Source organism: Typopeltis vanoorti, chromosome 17 (assembly GCF_054136105.1).
Source record: "Typopeltis vanoorti isolate ZY-2024b chromosome 17, IOZ_Tvanoo_1.0, whole genome shotgun sequence".
In the NCBI taxonomy this organism is placed as follows: domain Eukaryota; kingdom Metazoa; phylum Arthropoda; class Arachnida; order Uropygi; family Thelyphonidae; genus Typopeltis; species Typopeltis vanoorti.
Genome location: NC_143565.1, coordinates 81903237 through 81926205, shown reverse-complemented (window position 1 = coordinate 81926205; position 22969 = coordinate 81903237). Strand labels below are relative to the sequence as shown.

General features: G+C 35.0%; 1 protein-coding gene across 1 annotated transcript in view; it reads left to right on the top strand.

The window, feature by feature from the left end:
• LOC150097561 (stromal cell-derived factor 2) overlaps nt 1–7530 on the top strand; it is a 112843-nt gene extending 105313 nt beyond the window's left edge. The window contains exon 6 of the mRNA XM_090407327.1: nt 7102–7530. Coding sequence (XP_090263453.1) covers nt 7102–7270 — 169 coding nt within the window. The 3' untranslated portion in view covers nt 7271–7530. The remainder of the gene's footprint in view (nt 1–7101) is intronic.
• Nucleotides 7531–22969: the final 15439 nt, after the last annotated feature.

Sequence of the window (22969 nt, the reverse complement as noted above, 5' to 3'; positions counted from 1 at the left end):
AGAAAATTGTAGGTAGGAAGTTAGTAATGATGTAAATTTTTCATTAGTACTATCATATACTGTACACCCCTTGAGGGTAAATGTCAGGAATTTGATGATGATGGACTTTAAATTATTCAGTAATTCACAAATAAATTTTTATTCATTTACTTAAAGAAGTATTTATCAATTTTAAAATATATTTTAAATATATATTTTAAAATATAAAAAATATAAAATGTAAAAATCATTTTCTGATTTTATATAATCGGAAAATGAGATTATGTATGCATCTATCATATATTCATAATCTATTAATTCAACAATATCGTTTTCTATGAACATAATTGACAAATTGCTCAAATGCATATGACAACGAATTGTATAAATTCATTTTCAGATGCATTTCTGAAAATGAATAGAAATCCTCATTTTCTGCGTGTAAATACAGAAAATGAGCGTTCGCCGCTAGCATTACAAACAGGCAGTGTCAAGAAGAATTTTTAAATGGTTTCTAGTAGAAACTTTCTACACTAGGAAATGTAGATTGTAGTCCATCAATTAACAACTTGTACATTAGAGATTTTTTCTTCTTGTGCATATTTTATGAAATGAAGAACTTCATCTTTAAAACATTTAATATCAATATATTTTTAATGTTTCGTCGTTAATCTTTTCATGCATTCACTCATTTCATTGTACCTCATTTTATTATTGAAATAATGCATGAAAATCATTCAAAATTACTTCCAGAGGCGAACGCACTGTATGCCGCACTCATAAATATCCTCTTCATTGAGCTTTAATCTCGGAAATTTTACTGATTTTAGTAATGTTTAAATGATATGAAATGAATAGACAGGTATTACTTACAGAAATACTGCTCTATGGAGAACACTGGCTATTTTGGCCACAAACGTTCTTCAGCCGCTATAAGAATGTTAGATATACAAGTACGAAAACTACTAGCCATCGGACTCAACTGTCGCCTACAAAAAAGCACGACTTAACTAATTTGAAATCAGTAGAAGAATGCCGGAGTGGGGATGATGACAAGTAAAGGGAGCAAAGAGAAAGACCAATCAGAGGTCTTATTTCATGAATACTACCAATCAGAATCCCTGCCACTGCAATTCTGTGAAAATTCTCATGGCATTCTTATACTGATTTAGAATAAACTGAACTGAATTAACAAGACGATTCTGTGAGAAAATGAATGACATAATCCCCAACTTTGCAGACCTCAGAGAGCTTGCAAAAAACAGGGCTTAATCTAAAAATCAACAGAATTAAATCTATAGGGATTGAAGATAAGAAGTGAGAAAAGTCAGTTAGTTGCGATCACTGATTGTTAGTTTGAGGGATACCCCAGAACTTCCCCACTCATCTTGGGACAGATGCCAGAAGGAGGAAAAATCTCTGCACTTGAGGTTAATTATACAAAGAGCAGGGGAGTGGAAGAAATAGAGAAAGGCGAAAATAATGTAGGATCATCAGCGAGCCCCAAGACGGCTTGACTTGTTTCAGTTTTTTTATTATTAATCAAGGTTTTACTAATTTTTTTTGGAGGTTGTAATTTTTCCCCAACTATGTAGCAAAATCTGGTGTCCCAAATTAGTATCATCCCTAGGCGATTGCCTAAGTTCGTCTAATAATAAAACCTGCCCTGATTATACTGCGTAGCAGGACTACTGTGAATGCATGTATGTTGGCCAATGTCTGTAACGATCAGTCCTTCCTCCATAATATCTGGTTCTCAGGTGAAGTGCATTTCCATCTAACATGTAAACAGATGAATCTACAGGGTTCTTGGTTTCTCAAGACCTGAATTTGTCCAAGAGAAATCTCTTCATAGCGAGATCCCCACATTGGGCCATGGCATGATTGGGGCCTATTTCATCAAAGAGGATGGTGTAACCGTGACCTTGAATAGTAAATGCTACATCGAAAATGTGTTGTTTCACCTGGGACTTGCATAGGATGCGTCATGCAAAAAAAATTTCATTTCATGCACAGGTATTCCACAATGACCCACCTTCAAACCTTAATGAAATAAGTGATAAAATTACATAATATGTCCAGCAGATGTCCCAATCCTTGTTCTTCAAGATGACAGAGAACCTTCGCATGTACTATAAAATCTATCTGTCTTGAAAGACAAGGTGTCCATTTCAAGTATGTAATCTGTCGTCATTAATGCTTTATTCAACTAAGATTCCATCGATAGTTGTGGATGCACATATCGTGTGTAAACACGTATTTCTTTGTTAATAAACCTGTTTACTTTATAACATGTATTGTTGTAGTTATTCAGTGCTTTTTTTGTCCCATACTGTAAATATAAATTTTATATTATACATTAACATGTATTCATTCTTTTTTACATATATTTTTTATATTCTCTTTATTCAAATAATCTGTTAATTGTATATGTGCTTATCTAATTTTTATATACATGTAATTTAATATTTATTTTATTTGTAATTTAGTTAAATTTTCGTATTTAAACTTTATCTTTACATGCCTTTATCCCTGTAACGTGTCCCTGTAATTGGCTGGTTTGGTTATAGCTGTGTTAATAACTCTTTACAGTTTCCCACAGGTTTCTGATAGTATCATGTGATTGGCTGGAGAGTGGTAGAAAGAAAGCACTCTCTAACGTCTGTTGTTATTCCATTTAGGCTTCCTTATTGTGTGTTCACTCTGATGTGAAAAATTACTCATGAAATAGTTAAAATACTGAATTATATTATCATTAATAATTATTAATACTAATATAATTTTCCTGAACAATATTCATGAACTAAATTATTACTTATACTTTGTAATGTGCAAGTGCCAAACAGATTATTAACATTTGTAAATTCACAAACAATTTAAACAAAACTGTGTCGCTAAGAATTCAGAATGTATTTATTTGTACTGAAATAATGATGAATATGAAATGAAAAGATGACAAAGGATTTAATTCATCCTTTGTATATTCAAAGCCTAAAATGCTACAGCTTGGGGGAGACCACACTCCTACCAGGTGCGTCCCCTGGGTGGCGGATGGGAGAAACCCAAATGGGTTGCTCTGAATAAAGAATAAAGAGCCGTGGACCAAAGGATGTAGCAGAGGCATGGCAAGCTGGCTACATTATTATGCCAGTAACTTTCATGAGCAGGAGAAAGTCTACAAACCGAGATAGTGCTACTGCGTACGGGACAACCAACGTGCCTACTCAAAGACCACATAGAGTAGTTGAGAAATCAGCAATGTGGTCAGCCAAGGATGTGAAACATGTAGCCACCTTCAACATAAGATCATTATACCGACCTGGAAAATTACAATTAGTCCAGGAAAATTTAAAAAGACTGAAATGGAGTATTTTAGGTTTATCAGAGACACATTGGTGCGGAGATGGATTCATGGATTTACCAGAAGGAAGACTGTACTTCTCAGGAAGAAAAGATAACATACACAGAGAAGGAGTTGCATTACTAATTGAAAAGAAACTTACACACTCAGTAATTGAAATAAACCCAGTGTCTCCTAGAATAATAACAGCCAAACTTCAAGCAAAAGAAAAAGGTCAAACAATTAAAATAATCCAAATATATGCACCAGACAGTAACCATTCAGAAGAAGAAATAGAAAATTTCTATGTACAACTACAACAGGAAATAGATAATCCCAAAAATAGAGAACTCATGATAGTGATGGGAGATTTTAATGCTAAAATAGGACAGTTCACAGCAGACAAAAAAGATGTGATGGGGAAATTTGGATACGGAGAGCTTAACGACAGAGGAGAACAATTACTCCACTTCTGTAAAGCAAACGATCTAATGATTACAAACACATTGTTCTATCAACGCCCTAATAATAAATATACATGGACATCTCCAGATGGTAATATAAAGAACTGCATAGACTATATCATCATAAACAACAATGGAAAAGATCAGTAAATAATGTACGAACATTAAGAAGTTTTGATTTTGACACTGACCATGAAATATTAACTGCCAAAGTAAAGATAAAATTCAACAGGAAAAATAATATCAGAAAAGAAGAAATCATCAACCTATCAAAACTAAAAGATAGCTTAAGCAGAAGTCGATTTTTAGAACAGATGTGCTTGAAATTAAAACCCTCCATCTTACAGAACAGCGGAAAATACTGGGAAGAAGGAAAAGAAACAGTGTTATCAATCGCAAAAGACACTCTAGGTTCCAAACCCAAATAAACAAACAGTGGATAACCCAAGAAATCATAGTTACCATAGAAGAGAAAAGAGAGGCCAAGAAATACTTGTAAACCAACAAAACAATGAAGAGAATAGAGAAAAATACAGAGCACTAAAAAATAAAGTTGACAACCTATGCAAAAAAGCCAAAGAAAAATGGTTAGAAGAAAAAGCTAAGAAATGCCAAGAAGCATACCAACAAAACAACCTAAAAGTCTTCCATGATACTGTAAGAGAAATTACAAAGGAATTCTTAGCAAAAGCAGTAACAATGATAAACAACAAGATGACTGAAACCGGGAATATTGAACATATAAGAAAAATCTGGTCAAACCATTTTAAGACCATCTTCCACCAAGGAAACAAAACTACAATGCCAACAATAGAAGAAAATAATGATCACCCTAAAATTTTACAAGAAGTTAGATACGCAATAAAACAGATGAAAAACAAAGCACCAGGCATTGATACTATCCCTACTGAACTGTGGTCATATGGAGGCAGTATATCAATAGAATATTTAACAACCCTATTCAATAAAATACTACAAACAAGAGAGATCCCAGATGACTGGAGAACTGGAAAGATCATCCCAATATACAAGAAAGGAGACAAAAGCGACTGCAGAAATTACAGACCAATCAATTTACTCTCTCACACCTATAAAATATTCATAAGAATTATACAAAATAGATTAAAAAAACACCTACGAAGAAATGATAGGCATAGAACAAGCTGGTTTCCAAGGAAACTATTCAACAATTGACCAAATTTTCACATTGCACCAACTAGCAGAGCTCAGCTGGGAAGACCATAAAGAACTATATTGTTGTTTTGTGAACTTTAAACAAGCTTTCGATAACATCAACAGAGAAATCCTTCTTAAAATTCTACTAGAAAAAGCAATAGACAAATATATAATACAGTTTCTGATAAAATATTACTCTAAGGCAAATGCAATAATTAAAAAGGACACACTCACAACAGAACCCATAGAGATCCAAAAAGGAGTAATGCAAGGATGCCCATTATCTCCATGCCTATTCAACATATATCTAGAAGAAGTTGTAAAGAAAGCAAAGACAATGAGCCTGGAATCAATGTCAATGGTTTAAACATAAATAATATCAAATATGCAGATGATCTCGTTCTTCTTGCAAGAACCCCAAATGAACTACAAAAGCTGATCAACAAGCTAAACGAAACCTGTAAAACATGTGACATGACAATAAATAAACAAAAGACAAAAGTGATGAAAATAGGGAGGAACAAAACTACCATCTCAGCCACCCTAAACGGAGAACAAATAGAACAAGTAGACAACTTCATATACCTTGGATCCAAACTAACAGAAACAATAGATGAACTCAAAACAATCAAACACAGAATAGCGATAGGGCGGACCACCATGGGAAAATTGCAGAAAATCTGGAAAACAAACAAGATATCTAAACAAGCCAAAATCAAATTATATGAAGCAATAATTATACCAACAGTCATCTATGGAGCAGAAGCGTGGACAGTTAAAAAAAGAGAGGAGAAAAAACTGCTGGCATTTGAAATGAAATGCTTAAGAAAAATAAATAGAACAAGTTGGATAGAAAAGAAAACAAACATCACAGTCAGACAAGAACTATTGTATAAAAAGACAATAATAGAAAAAATTAGAAAACAACAACTGAGATGGTTTGGACACGTACGCATGGATGCAGACAGACTTCCTAACGTCCTGATCAATACTTTTCCAACTGAAAAAAGAAGACCTGGAAGACCAAGAATTACCTGGCTGAAATTAATAAAGAACATCTCAGGATGCAGAACACATAAGGAACTTTTTCGAACAGCAAGGAATAGAGAAGACCGGAAGATCCTGCTCAAGAGAAGACTCAACCTGTCTTAGACGGAAGAGAAGAAGAAGAAGAGAAAATGCTACAGAGCCTGTGTAGCTCAGTGGATGTGGCGTTTGCACACCACGGCGCTTGGCTTGACCGTAAGAAGGAAGACTTTGTTTCGAATCTAGTCGTCGACTAGAGGAAATTTTTCTAAGCCTTTTTTCAACCGGTTCCCAAGTTAGTCGATCTCTGGCGTGGGCAAGCGGATTTTTTCTCCCGGAAACGCAGGTTTTTCATCTTGTAAACTCAAGAAAATCGACTGTAGAACCCACATTATTTCAGACATTATATACATATTGGTTTAGGGTTAGGGACCACGAGATGGCGGCACTTGTTGAGTCGTCTCTCTTCACTGCATGTCGCTTAATTAGTGATAGCCTTGGGCCAGCTATCTCTGATTGGCTGCCAGTGGAGATTGAACTGCCCACTCAATCTCCAAAAGTTAGATAGGGCCAAACGGCCTCGCCTACTCCCTATATGGGAATAAAAAGGTGTTAGCTGATTTATTTTATATTTATATTTAATAAAATACTACATACTAAGATGCCATTAGTTGTATGACGTCTGTCATACACAACTAATGGCAACCAAGTCTGTAATGCTTTGTCTCCCAAGAACTTATGGGCTCGGTTGTGTGCTGGATGGTGTGTGTGTGTGCGCATACAGGAGGCTAAGATTTTAAGAGATCCATTTAATGGATCTCTTAAAATCTTGTGAGAATGTAAAGTTGTAGTCCTTCTGTATGCAATGCTTCTTTTTGAAGATATTCATTCGTGAGAACCAGTTAAACTGGGAAGGTTCCAACAGATTCAGTATGTGAATGTATGCTGTTGTGAAATGTGCAGTAGTATAATTGTAAATGATATATATATAAAATTACTTTGTTATCCTAATATACAATATCCCCAAGTTAAAAAATTCATTTTCATATATATATATATATATATATATATATATTTTTTTTTTTTTTAAGTTGATATCACCATATTTCATATTAGGTGGCTCTCTGTGACTGGACACACCTATGGACGACCTATTGAAGGACAAAGGGAAGTTTGTGCAGTCTCATATACAGATAGTACATGTTACTGGAAAACTGTAGAAGGTGTATTTATAAAACCGACTGAGTCTAGTAAGCATATATCACATCAGCATATCGAATTGTGATATCTACTTAATATTAAATTCATCATTTCATTATTATGGATGCCCTTAAGTTGTAACTCTTGTTTATTTTTTTTTAAATCCATTTATAAAATGTGTATATAAGAATTATGTTTGCCATGTAAAAAAATTAGTAAACATAAGTATAAAAAAAGAAATCCAATAAAACTAGGACAACAAAATAAAACCTCAAAGAAAAATTAGTTTATTCCAAATATCTTATTTGTATGTTTGAATTATTAAAGTATTCTATTGTATTGTTATATTTGTAAATATCCCAGTGATTTTCCCACATACATACAAGTACATTGTTTTACTATACAGCATGAGATGAAAGAGTAAACACTTTTTGGTGTTTATACAAGAAACCAAACAGATAACATAAAAATAATCAGTATACTCAACAGAAAATATTCAGAAATGCAACACTTCCAATGTTGCATTTCTGAATATTTTCAGAAATGCAACATTGGAAGTTAATTGTTAATTGTTGCAAACATGCAGAAAGAAGGACCTTTCTCAGTCATATTGGTTAATCGTGTAAGCTTGGTAGATTATCCATGCAGATAAGGAAAATATTCATCCATTCCTTATCTAAATGTTTATGCATAAGATTCAGAAGATAATCTACATTTTACTATGGCTTCCATCTTGTTATGAAACCTAATAAATGTTTGTTCTAGTTGTCAATTGTCCATCTGTAGGGAGCCCTGATTTAAAGATCTGAAAGATTAACCAGATTAATTTCTGAGGAAATGGCACAGGTATCAAAATAAAAAGTGTGAGGAACTGTTTATACATTACTAAATGTTAATAATTTATTAAAGTTTGTTTTTGAACATCTTAAGGTTCTGTCCACCAGTGCCATCTGTTCTGAATTATTAATCAGTAGTTTGGTGTCTTGGCTTGACTTCCTTTTGTTCTATAGGTGTTACAGAGAACCATAAAGCTAGAGATTTTCATACAAGTGCGTTTTTGATTTTCTGTTAGAAACGCATCACCCATCTTGCACAAAGCTTTTTCATTTGCAATTCTTCATGCAAAATATATCCTACATGTTCTTTTGAAATACCTATAGTCTCAGCAATTTCAATCACTTTGACTCGTCAGTCATCTAATACCATATCGTGTACTTGATCGATGATTTTTGCTGTTGTTACATTTTTTGGACGTCCTTCACGTGGATCATCTTCAAGGTTGGTACAGCCACATTTAAACTCAGCAGCCCATTTCTTAATTGTTGAAAATGAAGGAGAAGAGTGCCCATAAACTTTTATGAACTTCAGATGAATTTCTTTTGACATTAAACCTTCTTTTACAAAGAATTTTATCACCCCACATACTCAATTTTATCCCTTTCAAGGGATACAGACAACACTTTTTCTTCAGACAGCTGTATAAAACAAATTAATTGACAGAATGACTTGCAATTTCACATGGATGCTTATGACAGATGTAACAACTTGGAAAAAAAAAATTGTGCCGATAGTGTTGCCATCTATGGCCGAGAACATTTCAGACCACCTTTGTATATGAAGTGTGTGTCTTAAACCAAAGAGATATAGAACATCAGAATGTGTACATATAAAACATATCATTCAATTCCTGATATGTGCAGAATTCTATGGCAGTACTACATGAAAAGTTTCTATGATTTTTAACTACAGTATTGTCAGATCTTATATTTCAGTCTTCTAATTGCATCAGTCCACCTAGATCTTGGTCTTTCTCTAGATCTTTTTCTTACCATCCTGGTAAGAAACCTTTTTTGCTAACCTTTCCTTTTTAAGTAATCATACTACCTTAGATTCACTCTAAGGTGGTATGGTTACCTTAAGAGAATGGTAACTCGTCGACACATTTTTGAATTCCAACAATATCAAGTTCTTAATATCTTCGTTTTTAATATAATTCTGTCACTGATACTGTTTCTTAGATTCTCATATCTGTTATCTCTTGTCTTTGATCAAATGTTTTATTTTTAAGTTAAAATTGGTTTGAACACTGTCTTGCATACAGCTAGTTTCATGCTTTGTATTCAAAATAATATCTTTCTTACTCCATATCAATTTATTCAGTTGACTCCCTGCTATCTCAGTTAGCTGCTTTGCTTATGCTGTTGTCTGTTTCTATATTTAATTTGCCATCTTCCTAAAAGTTGTGCCAAAATAGCTGAAATGCTTTACTTGTTCTATAGACGTGACATTAGATGCAGCTGATGTTATCAATGTGTCTTTTTATTTGCATAATCTGTCTTTTTAGTGCTGATTTTCATAGCAAGTTAGTTACAGCAATTGTTTAGTTTAGTTAAAGAATCTACTGGCTTGCACTGGATTGATTTAAGAATATAATATCTCCAATTTAGATATCAGGACTATTACTACTTCATATAATCCGTCTAATGATGAATAAGAGTGGAGATAGTGTATATCCTAGTCTTCCACACCTGATTTTACATCAGACCACCTTCTTGTGCCACCTTCAATTTCAGCTGCTTGCTTACATCTCGAATATGACTGTATTGCTTGATATAACACTTGAATGGATTTGGTGTACGGAGACTTGAAAAGGTGTTGTTGAATGAAGTGGATGTGCAGGATCAGGGAAACTAGTTATTAAGGGGGGGGGAAGATATGCAGACTTTAGGAAGACAGTTGAGTGTATGAATGTATGTAATATCGAGCGAGTATGAAGGACAATAAATCAGAATGGGATAGTTAGTATAAGGCATCAAAATAGGGATGGGACAAATGGGGTTCTGCAATTCATGTATACTAATACCAGAAGTATTAGGAACAAGAAGGAAGAATTTTTGGCCTTGGTTGGCACTTCCAGGCCACAGGTTATTGGCATTAGTGAAACATGGCTGACAAAAGGTGATATAGCTAGTGGGATTGAATGTGAGGGGTGTGGTGTGTTCAGGAGTGACAGGGAGAATAAAATGGGGGAGGAGTGTTATTGATGACAGTTGATGAGTTGCAGCCAAGGAGAATAGAAGTGGAACTGCAAGATAGAGAAAAGAGCTCATTTGAGGCTATTTGGTGTGAGGTTGAGACTGGTAGAACAAAATATACAGTTGGGTGATGGAATAGATGGTGGAGATAGTATGCATAAGCAAATGGAAGAAATGAGTGGAAGGAGGGTAATTATTATGGAAGATTTCAACTATGGTAACATTGATTGGAATGAGGAGAGGACACATGGGAGGAAGGAATTGGATTTTATGCAGTTATTAAGGGATAACTATCTGCAACAGCATGTAATGGATAATTCTAGGGGTCAGAGAGTGCTTGACCTAGTAATTGCATCTAAGAATTTGGCTATAACGAAAATGACCACGTTGCCACAAATTGGTGAGAGTGATCATAGGGTCTTGACTTTGGAGGTGGCTAAAGGTATGGAATTTACAATTAAGACAGGGTACATGTGGAATTATCGGGCTGGTAAGTATGACAAGCATAGGAGATTGATTGGTTCAGTGCCATGGCATGTACAACTGCAAGGGCTAGAAGTTGATAGTGCATTGGAGGCGGTTAAGAAGTGTTTGCATGAAGCAATGGCTGACTGTATACCTAGAGTCCGAATAATAAATCAAGTAGGTGTTAAATGGATGAATAACACCATTAAGCTTGAGCTGCAAAAAAAGAAACAACTATGGGGGAATTTAAGGAGAAAGGTGACCGGCAGGCACATGAACGGTATAAAGCGCAGGCCAGAAGGGTAACGAGTGTGGTAAGAAAAGCAAAAAAAGGATTACGAAAGAACATTGGCAATGCAGGCTAAAGAGAATCTTAAACCGTTTTTTCGATATGTTGCAAGTAAAAGAAAAAATGTATATGGCAGAATGATTTTAAAGAATGCCGATGGTAGGGAGGTAACTGAATCAGTTGATATAGTGGAATTACTGAGTGAGAACATTGCAGGAATAAATGAACCAATAGCTTATATGGGAATTGTGGTGAATGAAGTGGAGGTGAATAGTCTATTACAAAATGTCAATGTCAATACATCTGTGGGATTGGATGGTATACCAGCTCTTGTCGTACGTGAAGCATCTAAAGAATTGTCAGTGCCCTTGACCATTTTGTTTAATTTGAGTCTTGGGTCTGGATTAGTCTTGAGGGAGTGGAACGAGGGGAAAATAGTTCCACTGCATAAAGGAGGTTCCAAGACTTCTGTTGTAAATTACCGACCGATCAGCATATCAGGAATCGTTGTCAGGGTCTTGGAGAAAATAGTCAAGAGGGAAAATACAGGATTGGATAGATGAAAACGGGATACTGTATGGAGGACAGCATGGTTTTGTGAAGGGTAGATCATGCCTCAGTAACTTGCTCACGTTTTATAACGCAGTGAAGGCTGAACTGGATAAGGGTAAAGGATTTACAGTGATTCTACTGGACCTTGCTAAGTCCTTTGACAGGATACCACATGGAATTCTAATCAGTAAACTGCAGCATATGGGGATGGATATAGGGTTGGTTAGATGGATAGGAGGGTGGTTGATGGAGAGATATCAGAGAGTGGTTTATTCAGGAGTAAAGTCCAAAAGACGGCCTGTGACTATCGGTGTGCCGCAGGATTCTGTTCTTGGCCCACTACTGTTCAATTTGTTCATTAACGATATAGGAAAGGATCTGAGAGGAAGTGTTCATTTGTTTGCTGGTGATGCAAAGTTGAGTAGAGCAATAGTGAGTGCACAGGATGTCAAAATTTTGCAGGATGATTTGGATAATTTGCAGGACTGGACTAAGGAGAATGGATGTCAATTTAATGTGGCAAAGTGTAAAGTTATGCATTTTGGAGTGAAAAGATTAGCAGCAGTATATCACATTGGTGGAACCGTACCCCAGGAGATTGACGAAGCCAGGGATTTGGGAGTGTTGGTGGATAGGGAGATGAAGTTTAGGGGGCACATTGCAAAAGTGGCTAAGTCAGCTCATCAAATCACTTGGTTGCTGAGAAATACTTTAGCAAGCAGAGACAAACAGGTTATTGTTCCTCTGTATCGAGCCTTGATAAGACCCCATCTAGACTATTGTGCCCAGATACGGGCGCCAGGGTTTCTTCTTGATGGGGTGGAGGTGGAGAGGATCCAGAGACGAGTCACCAAGATGATAGCAGGTCTATGGAATGAACCTTATGAGAACTGGTTGAAGATTTGTGGGTTGCAGAAATTGGTTGATAGGCAGAAAATGTGTGATATGATTAAGGCATTGAAATTACTGAAGGGTTTCTATAAGATTAATTCAGAAGATATTTTTGAGAATAGGACTGGTGGTAGGAGGACTAGGGGCCATACATGGAAGCTGGGAAAGAGTGTGGTTAGCAAGGGTGTTAGAGCTAGGATTTTTACTTGGAGAGTGGTGAATGAGTGGAATAAGCTGCCAGAGACTGTTGTGGGTGCTATGACTGTGAATGAGTTCAAGGTGAGGTATGATAGATACTGTGTGAATGTCGAATAGTTGTTCTTGACATGATGTTTGGGTCTCCCTCGATGAGTCTGTCGACTCCTTGAAGTTGCCTCTAATAATAATAATGTCCCATTTACACTGTGGGATCGAACCACATAAAAAACCTCATCATTAGTTTTTTTGATATGTACCTTCAAGTGTGGGGGGGGGTGTACAGATTCTATGATAGTACTACATGATTAAGTTTATATTATTATTAATCTCCTATCAACAGTTTTCTTCCAAATCAGTCTATTACTTGTCAGCACTCCAATTGTCATATCTAATATTTTGGTCTTCTAGGTCACTTCTGACCAAATCAGTCCATCTATGTCATCATCTCAGTCTTTTCCTGCCATCTTGGTGAAACACCTGTTTTGCTATCCATTCTATTTAAGTGATTTAAGCTAACAGAGTAGCTCTAGTCACATGATTGGATACTAACAGTGTTGAGTTCCTTTCTAATGTCTTCATTTTTAATACGATCCTGCCATTGATGCCATCTGATCGTCCCTAATTTTTTTTCAGAACTCTCATATTTTTGGTTGCTAGTCTTTGATCTGATCCATAACTTAAAACTGTCAGCACTGATTTGAACATTATCTTGTATACAGAATTGTGTAAAAATTTTGAAATTTTTTAAAAATACACACACACACTTTAGCAAACAAAATAATCCAAACAAGATTTTGGTTTCGATTTTCTTTCAGTTCATAATAATTTTGGTTGGGTGCTATGTGTTTTAACTGTCCCTACGATGTTTATTAATAGTGTTGTGCATTTTTAATATTGTAAACAAGTTGACATTCAGTATTTTATTCATTTTGTGTAGCTATAAAATGGATACATCTCCAAGAAAGCATTTACTCTTTCTGAAATTTTCTCAGCACACATCCATAACTCATTGACAAGTTGCCAATGAGTGTGGTTTAGGTTGGTTTTCTGCATTATCAGCAAAAAATCGGAAGCTGTACTTACCCCACATCATTTACTAGTTAGGAAAAGCAAAAGCAAGTGAATCCAAGATGTCTGCTGTACACTTAAATAGAGACTTGGCAGCTAGTGGGAGTAATGTTTCTACATGACAGTCTGTTGAAGATTGTTAGAAGCAGGGAGGACTGCCCACAGACCAAAAAAAGAAACAACTGTTCCTGAAGGCTATGCAGAAAAAGAGGCTCCAGTGAGCAAAAATGTACACAGATTGGACTGTTGAGAAGTGAAAGATCATATTCTCAGATGAAAGCCTTTTCTTTGTCCAAGGGGAGCGTGTATCCTAAGTTTGCAAATCAGTGACTGAGAAGACTCCTCCCACTTTCAACAAGCTCCTAAACAGTCCAAAAAGATGTTCTTGGGTTGTTTTATACATGATGGTCCAAGATCACTTGTGCTTGTTGATGGTATGATGAAAAGTGACCAATATGTAAAAATGTTGGAGAAAAGCGATTCAGAAAAACAAAGAACTCATCTTCCAACAGGATCTTGCTCCATACCATACTTAAAAAAAAGTGAAAGAGTTTCTCAAAAATCACAACATAAAATTGCTTCATTGGCCAGGTAACTTTCCTGATATTAACCCAATAAAAAAACTTTGGGCCATAGTGAAAAAGAAACTTGGAAAATTGAATTGTGATACAAAGGATAACTTAATACAGTCCATTATAAAAGTATTGTTTTGTTATTCAGAAATAAGAAAAGTGTGTTCTATGTTGGTAGAGTCCATTCCAAAGTGAATTAATGATGAACTTATTAGGAACAGAGGAGCAATTTTTGTAGTTATTTCCTTGCAAAATTAAAATTTTTCTTTCAAGATGTGAGTGTTTGGATTAATTTGTTTGCTATTGTATTAATCAAATCAATAAAATGAAAAAAGGGTCAATAAATCTTTAGCCCACCCATGTACAAATGTACTGTAGGTTTACAAACAAACCTCTAATGGTTGCAAGCCTTAACCTTCATTAACATGTCGACTTTGGAAATGCAACAAAGAAATGTTCATATAAATATTTTGACTTTTTAAAATATCTGTTTATTAAGTTATGCACTTTAAATAATTTCTAGGGTTTTTTTTTCTGATTTTTTTAATGCTATCTTTTTTTTTTTAAGGAATGTTTTTTTTTTTTCATTGCTTTGGTTTTAAAGTTATTTTTTTTAAAAAAAAGATCACTACTGAAAGCCTTTCTCAACTTATGACAAAAGTTATTCAAAAGTTTTATCCTATAAATGTTAATTCCTTTTCTTTCGAATCAGTACTTTCTTGAATTACTCCACTCAGGCCCATTTTTGATGAAATGGTCACATCTGCAAACTACTTAAGCAGCTAGCATTATCCTTCTTTTAAAATATCTTATATCAAACATCTAACAGATAAGTATTAAAATAGTATTCTTTAGGAGAATGACCTTATTACTATATAATGCTGGGAGTCAAGGAATCATCAAGGGAGGCCATGCATTATTCACACTAGATGCACTCACTACTTCAATAGGTAGACTGTTCCACTTGCTCAGGGTTCTGTGAATGAAAAATCTAGCTCTCAAACCTTTCGTAATTACACACAAACTTCAGTTCCACAGGTGTCTCCTTGTTATCTCCCCATCTTCTATATAATAAAAAATTTCATCAACCGCTATCCTGCCTGCCAGCCAGCATCTACAGTCCATATACTCTATCTATCCTCATGATCTACATTCTATAATCCTTTGTAATTCTTCTTTGCAGCTTTTTTACAACTTCTATACCCCCTTATAACCCAGAAAATCAAATCTGCACATCAAGGATTTGTAAAGAGGCAAAATGACTTCATATTCTTATGTCAGTGTTTGTTTCAACATTGCAAGTGTCCACTCAGTTTTATTTGCAATTTTTGCTATGTGACCCTTGAACTTCAACTTTTTCTCCATGATAACTTTAAGATTTTATGCCTTGTCATTTACTTCAAGCATAATCCATTATCATAATATGCTGTTGGATATCTTATCATGTGAAAGTGGATAACTTTACTCTTGCTGACATTGAACTCATCATCATCATCAAATTCCTGCCACGTACCCTCAAGGGGTGTACAGGATATGATAGTACTACATGAAAAAAAATTACATCATTACTAACTTCCTATCTACAATTTTCCTCCAAATCAGTCTGTTATTTGTCAAGACTCCAACATTATCAGATCTTATATTTCTATCATCTAAGGCACTTAGTACCGTATTAATCCACCTATATCTTGGTCTTTCTCTGGGTCGTTTTCCTGCCAACCTGGCAGAGAACACTTGTTTTGCTAATCTTTCTTCGCCCATTCTGTTTAAGTGACCATACCTCCTGAGATTAGCTCTGCTAACGCATTCCTGGATGTTAACAATGTCAAATTCTTTCCTGATATCCTTGTTTTTAATATGATATTGCCATTGATGCCATCTGCTCATGCCTATAATCTTTCTCAGGACTCTCATATCTGCAGTCTCTAGTCTTTGGTCAAGTGTTTTACTTCTGACCCAGCTCTCAGATCCATAAGTTAAAACTGGTTTGAACACTGTCTTGTATGTAGCTTATTTAGTGTTCTCACTAATTTCTCTCTTATTCCATATGAATTTATTCAATTGACTTCCTGCCATACCAGCTTTGTTGATTCTGTTGTCTATTTCTATATTTAATTTACCATCTTCACTAAAAATCATGCCTAAGTAGCTGAAATGTTTTACTTGTCCCACAGGTTCTCCATTCACAACACAGTTGACATTTTCAATGATTCTGCGTATTTTCATTGTCTTTGTCTTTTTATTGCTGACCTTCATACCATATCTATTACAACAGCTATTCAATTTAGTCAGATAATCTTGCAGACTTGTAGCGGATTTATTTAGAAGTATAACATCATCCACATAAAGCAAACAGCTGACATTAACATCTCCAATTTTGATATCATGTTTAATACCACTTTCCTTCATAATGTGATCCACATAGATAATGAATAACAGAGGGGATAATGTACATCCTTGTTTCACACCAGATTTAACATTAAACCATCTTCCTGCACTTCCTTCAATTCTAACTGACGACTTATAACTCAAATAAAGACTAAGTATTGCTTGATATAATGCCCCATTGACACCATATAACTGTAGCGTATTGAATAGCTTCTCTCTTGGCACCTTGTCATATGCCTTTTCCAAATCGACAAAACTTAAATACAGATCTCTGTTATATTCCCATGCTTTCTCGACTATTTATTGTAAAGTGAAGATCTGATCCTGACAGCCTCTATTTGGCCTGAATCCAGCTTGTTCTTCACCAAGCTTTTCTTCCACAATTCTTCTCAACCGTTTCTCAAGTATACTTGCATAGATCTTGCCAGGAACACTCGGTAGGGAAATACCTCTGTAAATCTCACATTCAGTTTTATTTCCCTTTTTATATATGGGTACAATGAGAGCTCTACTCCAATCATCGAGAATTCGTCCCTCTGTCCAGGCTTTCTGAACTATGTAGTGCAGCCACTGTAAGACTCTTACACCACCATACAAGTCGAATATCATCTACTCCTGCTACTCTACTCATGGTTGAATATCATCTACTCCTGCTGCCTTTCCACATTTCAAGCCTTTGATGGTTTTTTCTATTTCAAGTATGGATATATTCTTGATTGCATGCTTGTTCAGTGTTTTTTTACCACTGTGCTGTCATCACTGCTTGTTTCATTTAGCAGTTTTTCAAATTACTCCATACTTCAAGGATATCTTTTTCTCCCGTTTTCATGTCATCTTTATCATCTAACTCCTTTTACAGCACTCTTTCCTCCATTCCTAAGCTTCTTCAACAACCACCAGAATATTTTGCCACCTTCTTGATATTTATTTTCTATATTCTTGCCAGAGTCCTCCCATGACTTTTGTTTAGCTAGTTTTACATAGTGTTTAGCATTCTTGCATTTCTCTCTGTATGCTCTAAGAGCACAAGCGGACCTATTTGCCAGGAACTTTTGATATGCTTTCTTCTTTTCCTTCACTGCCTCTTTCACTTCTGTGTGCATCATGGAGTTCTAATTTTTCTATCCTTGCAGACAACTTCACCACATGCCTCTCTAGCTGCATCAATCAGGGCTTTCTTCAAAGCTTGCTACTGAATCTCCAAGGTTTGATTCCTGTTCTCAAACTCTTTCGTTTTTTCTTCAATAATCATTGTGTATTTTAGTCTACAGTTCACATCTGTGAGCTGCTCAACTTTTATTAGCTTTAAAACTTTCTTACATGTTATTCTATTCAATATGAAATTCAATTTTATCCTGCTCAAGATTAAATAGTGATCGCTTGCAATTTCACATCCTCTGTACATACACTCTGGTGTCCTGCACAAGGGAGAAAACATCACTATCAACAATAACATAGTAAATGAGACTTTTCTTATTCCTTGCCTCTTCTCTCCATGTGAATTTGTGCACATTTTTATGTTGAAACATGGTGTTAGTAATAACTAGTCCATGTCCTGAGCAGAAATCCAACAGGTATTTGCCATTATTATTAGCTTTGCCCTTTTCACCAAATTTTCCCAAAATATTTTTGTATGTCTCACAATCATTTCCTACTCTGCTATTTAGATCCCCAACAAGGACCAACTTTTCCTTTTTCATTGTGTCAGTTGCTTTTTCTAAAGCCTCAAAAAAATTCCTCCACTTTTACCTTAGTAGAACCTTTTCTGAGACCAGAAGGTTCTACTAAGGTAAAGGGCACAAATACGTCTCATTGTCCAGTTCCCCCATTCTCATATTTGCCCACATTACTGTACTTGAGACTGACTGCCATTCAAGAAGATTAGCCTCGTATTTTGTGTTTTATACTATGACTACTACTCTTTTTCCTTGATTGTCATTTTCTGAATATCACATTTTGTATTTATTGCTCAGAAAGATCTCACCAGTTTTTGTCTTTTTTGTTTCAGTCACCCCTATTATGTCGATCTGGTACTTATCTAATTCCTCAGCTAGCTCCATTTCTTTGCCATTCAAGCTTCTTACGTTGATAGTACCGATCTTTAACTCTGGTGATGTTGGGTTTGGGTTTGTTTTCAGATTTGTTCCAGTAGCTGACTTTTCGCTGTTTGCCCTGGTTCCCTGGCGAAAACAACAGGGGCTTTGTTTTACCAGGCGATGCCCCAGCCGGGATGAAATTTTGTCATGTCGTACCATCATTTTTTATTTTGGTTTAACCAATAAGAATACAATTTGGTCGGCTAAATCCCAAATTGCCAGCCCATCCTTGTTCGTTCAGTATCCAAGTAGATACCCAACAGGGTGCACCACGAGAAGGCGAGGATTGGACATTAGGTCAGAAGCCCTGGTCAGTTCTCCGCATTCCTTTAAAGGCTATGTGGAGGTCTCCTCTCAATTATACAACTTTGACCCTTATATTTAGCTTATTTTATTAATTAATAATTAATTAAACATTAATTAAACCATCATTAAATTAATTTGTGCTGATTTTCATTGACATATCCCATTCTGATCAAAAATGTTTAATATTATAAGTACTTACGATTGAATGCACTTTTACTCCTGTGTGCTGGTTTTGTAGGTTAGGTAAATATAAATAAAATAAATGAGTAAATCTAAGCGTTAAGAAAAAACAATTATTTATTGTCAAATGTTAATTAGTAAAAACAAAACACATAAAAATAGTAAAACGTATATTGCAAATTAAGTTCTTAATGAATCTGATGTTTTTGGGTCTTTGAATTACAAATTCTTTTGATATCAGGCACAATATTGGAAAGTTGAATTCTCATATTTGGTGTAGCATCGAATCTGTTTCTCGACTTTGATTTGATTGCGGCATAATATAAAAATCCTGCCTCACATAAATATGTCGTTGTAAAAGGAAGTAAAACAAAAATAACTAGTTTTGACATGCTTGTCCAGAAATCATTCAATGGCAGTTCCTTGTATTTTTGTTTTAAATCAAAGTCACTAATTAAGTCAATTAGATTTTCATAGTAACTTGCACTGAAGCCTGCTGGCTTAGCTGTCACTGTAAATGGATTCAGAACCCAGGAATTGTCCTCACTGGATTTTGGAAAATATTGCAAAAGGGTTGATTGCAAGTCATGCAAGGGTTCAAAAATTACGTTAGATACTTCATTTACATTAGAATTTATTTCAGTCAAAAATTCATGCAAGGTGGGAAAACAAGCAAAATTATTCTGTTCAACTAGAAATCCAGAATTGCAATTTCCTTTCAAAAGATGCAATTTTATCTCTTGTATTAAAAATTGTGATATTCTTTCATTGTAATGATAAGTTAATTTCATTGCACTTTGTAAAAATATCTGCCAGATATGCAAGACTCATCAACCATGAAGAATTTCTTAATAATTCAATAAAATTTTGTCTTAAATTATGTGACATCAAGAAGACCATTAATTCACTACGAAGTTCAAAAAGCCTCAATAATGCTTTGAACTGATATCCATTATTGTTTGCCCACACTTCCAGCCTATTCAAATCACTGTGTAAATGCTGTGTAGGGATGCTACTGATATACAATATATCAGTAGCATCCCTAATTGCCCTGCCTATCTTTGCATCATCAACAAACAGTTGATCTTCTGTCAGGTCTTTCCCAGTATCATTAATATATAGATTAAATAACAGTGGTCTGAGAACTGATCCCTGGAACACAACATGAATCACCTTAAATCTGGCATATTCACATCCCATATAACTTTCTGATATCTGGCCATCAGCCACCCACTTATCCAAGTCAGTAGCTTATATTCCACTATTAACAATTTACTTATTATGTAACAGCCTTTCATGTAGCTTCCTAACAAATGCCTTAGCAAAGCCCAACAGCATCATAGTGTATCCATTTCCTTTACCCATTTCAGCTATAACATTATTATAAAATAAGAGTAAATTGCTCAGGCATGACTTTCATGAGCGACTAACTTACAAGTACTGGCCATGTGACCAACCAATCTAGCCATGTCCTAAATAATGGTGAACTTTTGCTACTTAATAATTGCATAAACTTCATTAGTAGCACCTAGAACTGTCAATAAACTGGGTGTTATATATACTACCACATTGAAAGAGGCATGAAATTTCTTCCAAGTAATATAGCTGATAAAATTAGTTTAGAAACGTGTAATGTTTTGAATAATGCCATATGTAGCAATTTCACCAAAACCGAACTATTTAAAAACTGTCACCACATTACTATCACTCTGCCAGAATATATGGGGTTCCCAAAGTTCACAAACATAATATTTCACTTTGGATGATAGTTGAAGGTATATAGAGCCCTAATTATTACCTAGCCAAGAAATTAGCATCAACACTCAAGGAGTCGGTAGGTCACCCCCCCCCCCCTATATAAATAGCACACAGCACTTTATAAATAAAATTAAAAACATAACACTTGGCAAAGATGATTAGTTGGTTTTGTTGTTTCTGCTGTTGTCACGAATGTCCCAATCAGCAACACAATTCTTCTCTTACAGAACAAATTTCTGCCCCTGATGTTACAGGTCTCTTTGCCCACGTTCTATGCCATGGGCTAACTTTTATATGAAACTTTTGTGTAACATGTTCTAGATTCCATTACTTCAAAACATAGTTCGGCTTACAGTATGTTTATGATGTTTTTGATATCTGGCCACATGGTTGCCAAACTTTAAACATCATCTTCAGCCACTAGAACAAACAACATGAGCACATACAATTTATCATTGAAATTGAAAATCATGACATACTCCCTTTCTGGATACACTGGTCACATGTCCTCCCTCAGGCAGTTTAGAAACTTGTAATGTTTCTCTTTCACTGTCTACTGTAAGCCTGTACATACTGGTCCATATATACATGTTAACTCTTTTACTATCTTGCACAAAAACTTTGAGTCATTAACACACTCAAAAACAGAACTATAACAATTTGCTGTAATAAATAAGATCTCTTAAATAAGAAATTATTAGAAATTAAAAATTATTAGCAAAACATTTATGAACAATGACTATAGCAAAAATACCATTAATAAAATTCTTCATAGAACTTCACTAGAAATGCAAATAATATAGATTACAGTAAAACCATAGCTATCCCATGCATTAAAGAGTTATCAGATAAAATAGAATTCTACACTGTTACAATCTTAATGCCACTTTTAAACCACCTGTAAAATTAAAAAAACATATTCAACTCCTTCAAGGATCCCCTCCCAGCCCACCCCTGGGGTATATCGAATCCATTGCACCTATAACTTACCTTATATTGGTGAAACTGGATGCACAATTCCAATTGTTAATAAAAAAAAATTTTTTAAAATTTAATAAATTAACAATTCTGATAATGCAGGCCTCTCAGATCATGCTCTTAACACTCTGCACCAAATTGGCTGAAAAGGTACCTGTTCAAATTCAAGGAAGCCTGTGAAATTTGGATTGCACACATGCAAGCCACATGATTTTCTGTTTTCCGACAAACAAGTATAGACAGTGGACAATAAGCTGAAAATATTGCTTAGAGGCCTCAAGTAAGGTAAGTATCTGTGAATAATTATGTAAGAGCACATTGCTGTCTAGCTCGGTTTACTTTTTTTTTTAATGAATTGCAACCAAATAACAGTATTCTAGGTTTTATGTAGTAAGGTATTTTTTTCTGCTAGAGGTCAGGCTGGTAGTTTTAACTGCTGACCAAATTAGTGTGACTTTAGCATACTATGTAGATTGTAACATAGCTTGTTTCTTTTATATGTATACTCCAGATGATGAAGCATACATCATCTGGAGTATACATCTGGAGATGAATCATTATTTTGGCTTATATTCAACTAAAGCTTTACTATAACATGCTAGTTGCTTCCATGATTTTTTAATGGACTCCCTTTAGTAAATCCATTCTGTTCCTTACAAAGTATACCTTTTTGTCAACCCAGGAACGTGTTGACAAACAGGCTACAATTTGCAAAGATACACGTTCTTACCAACTTCTCTAAAATCTTCACAATTGCTCCAGAAATACTGATAGCCAAAGCATCTTCATGAATCATAGAGATATTGTGCTATAATATATAGTGCTGAGTCAATATAAAGTGAAACTATGTTTTGTTGAAAGGATATCTTAACATTTTAACTTGCAAATGAGAACAATTTTAAAGATCACTTATTTTACTTGTGAAAATAGTGATGAAAAAAATATGAAGAAGAATAGTTATAATCTTAATTTATTCTCTACATTCCATCCCTAATTATTAAAGTACAG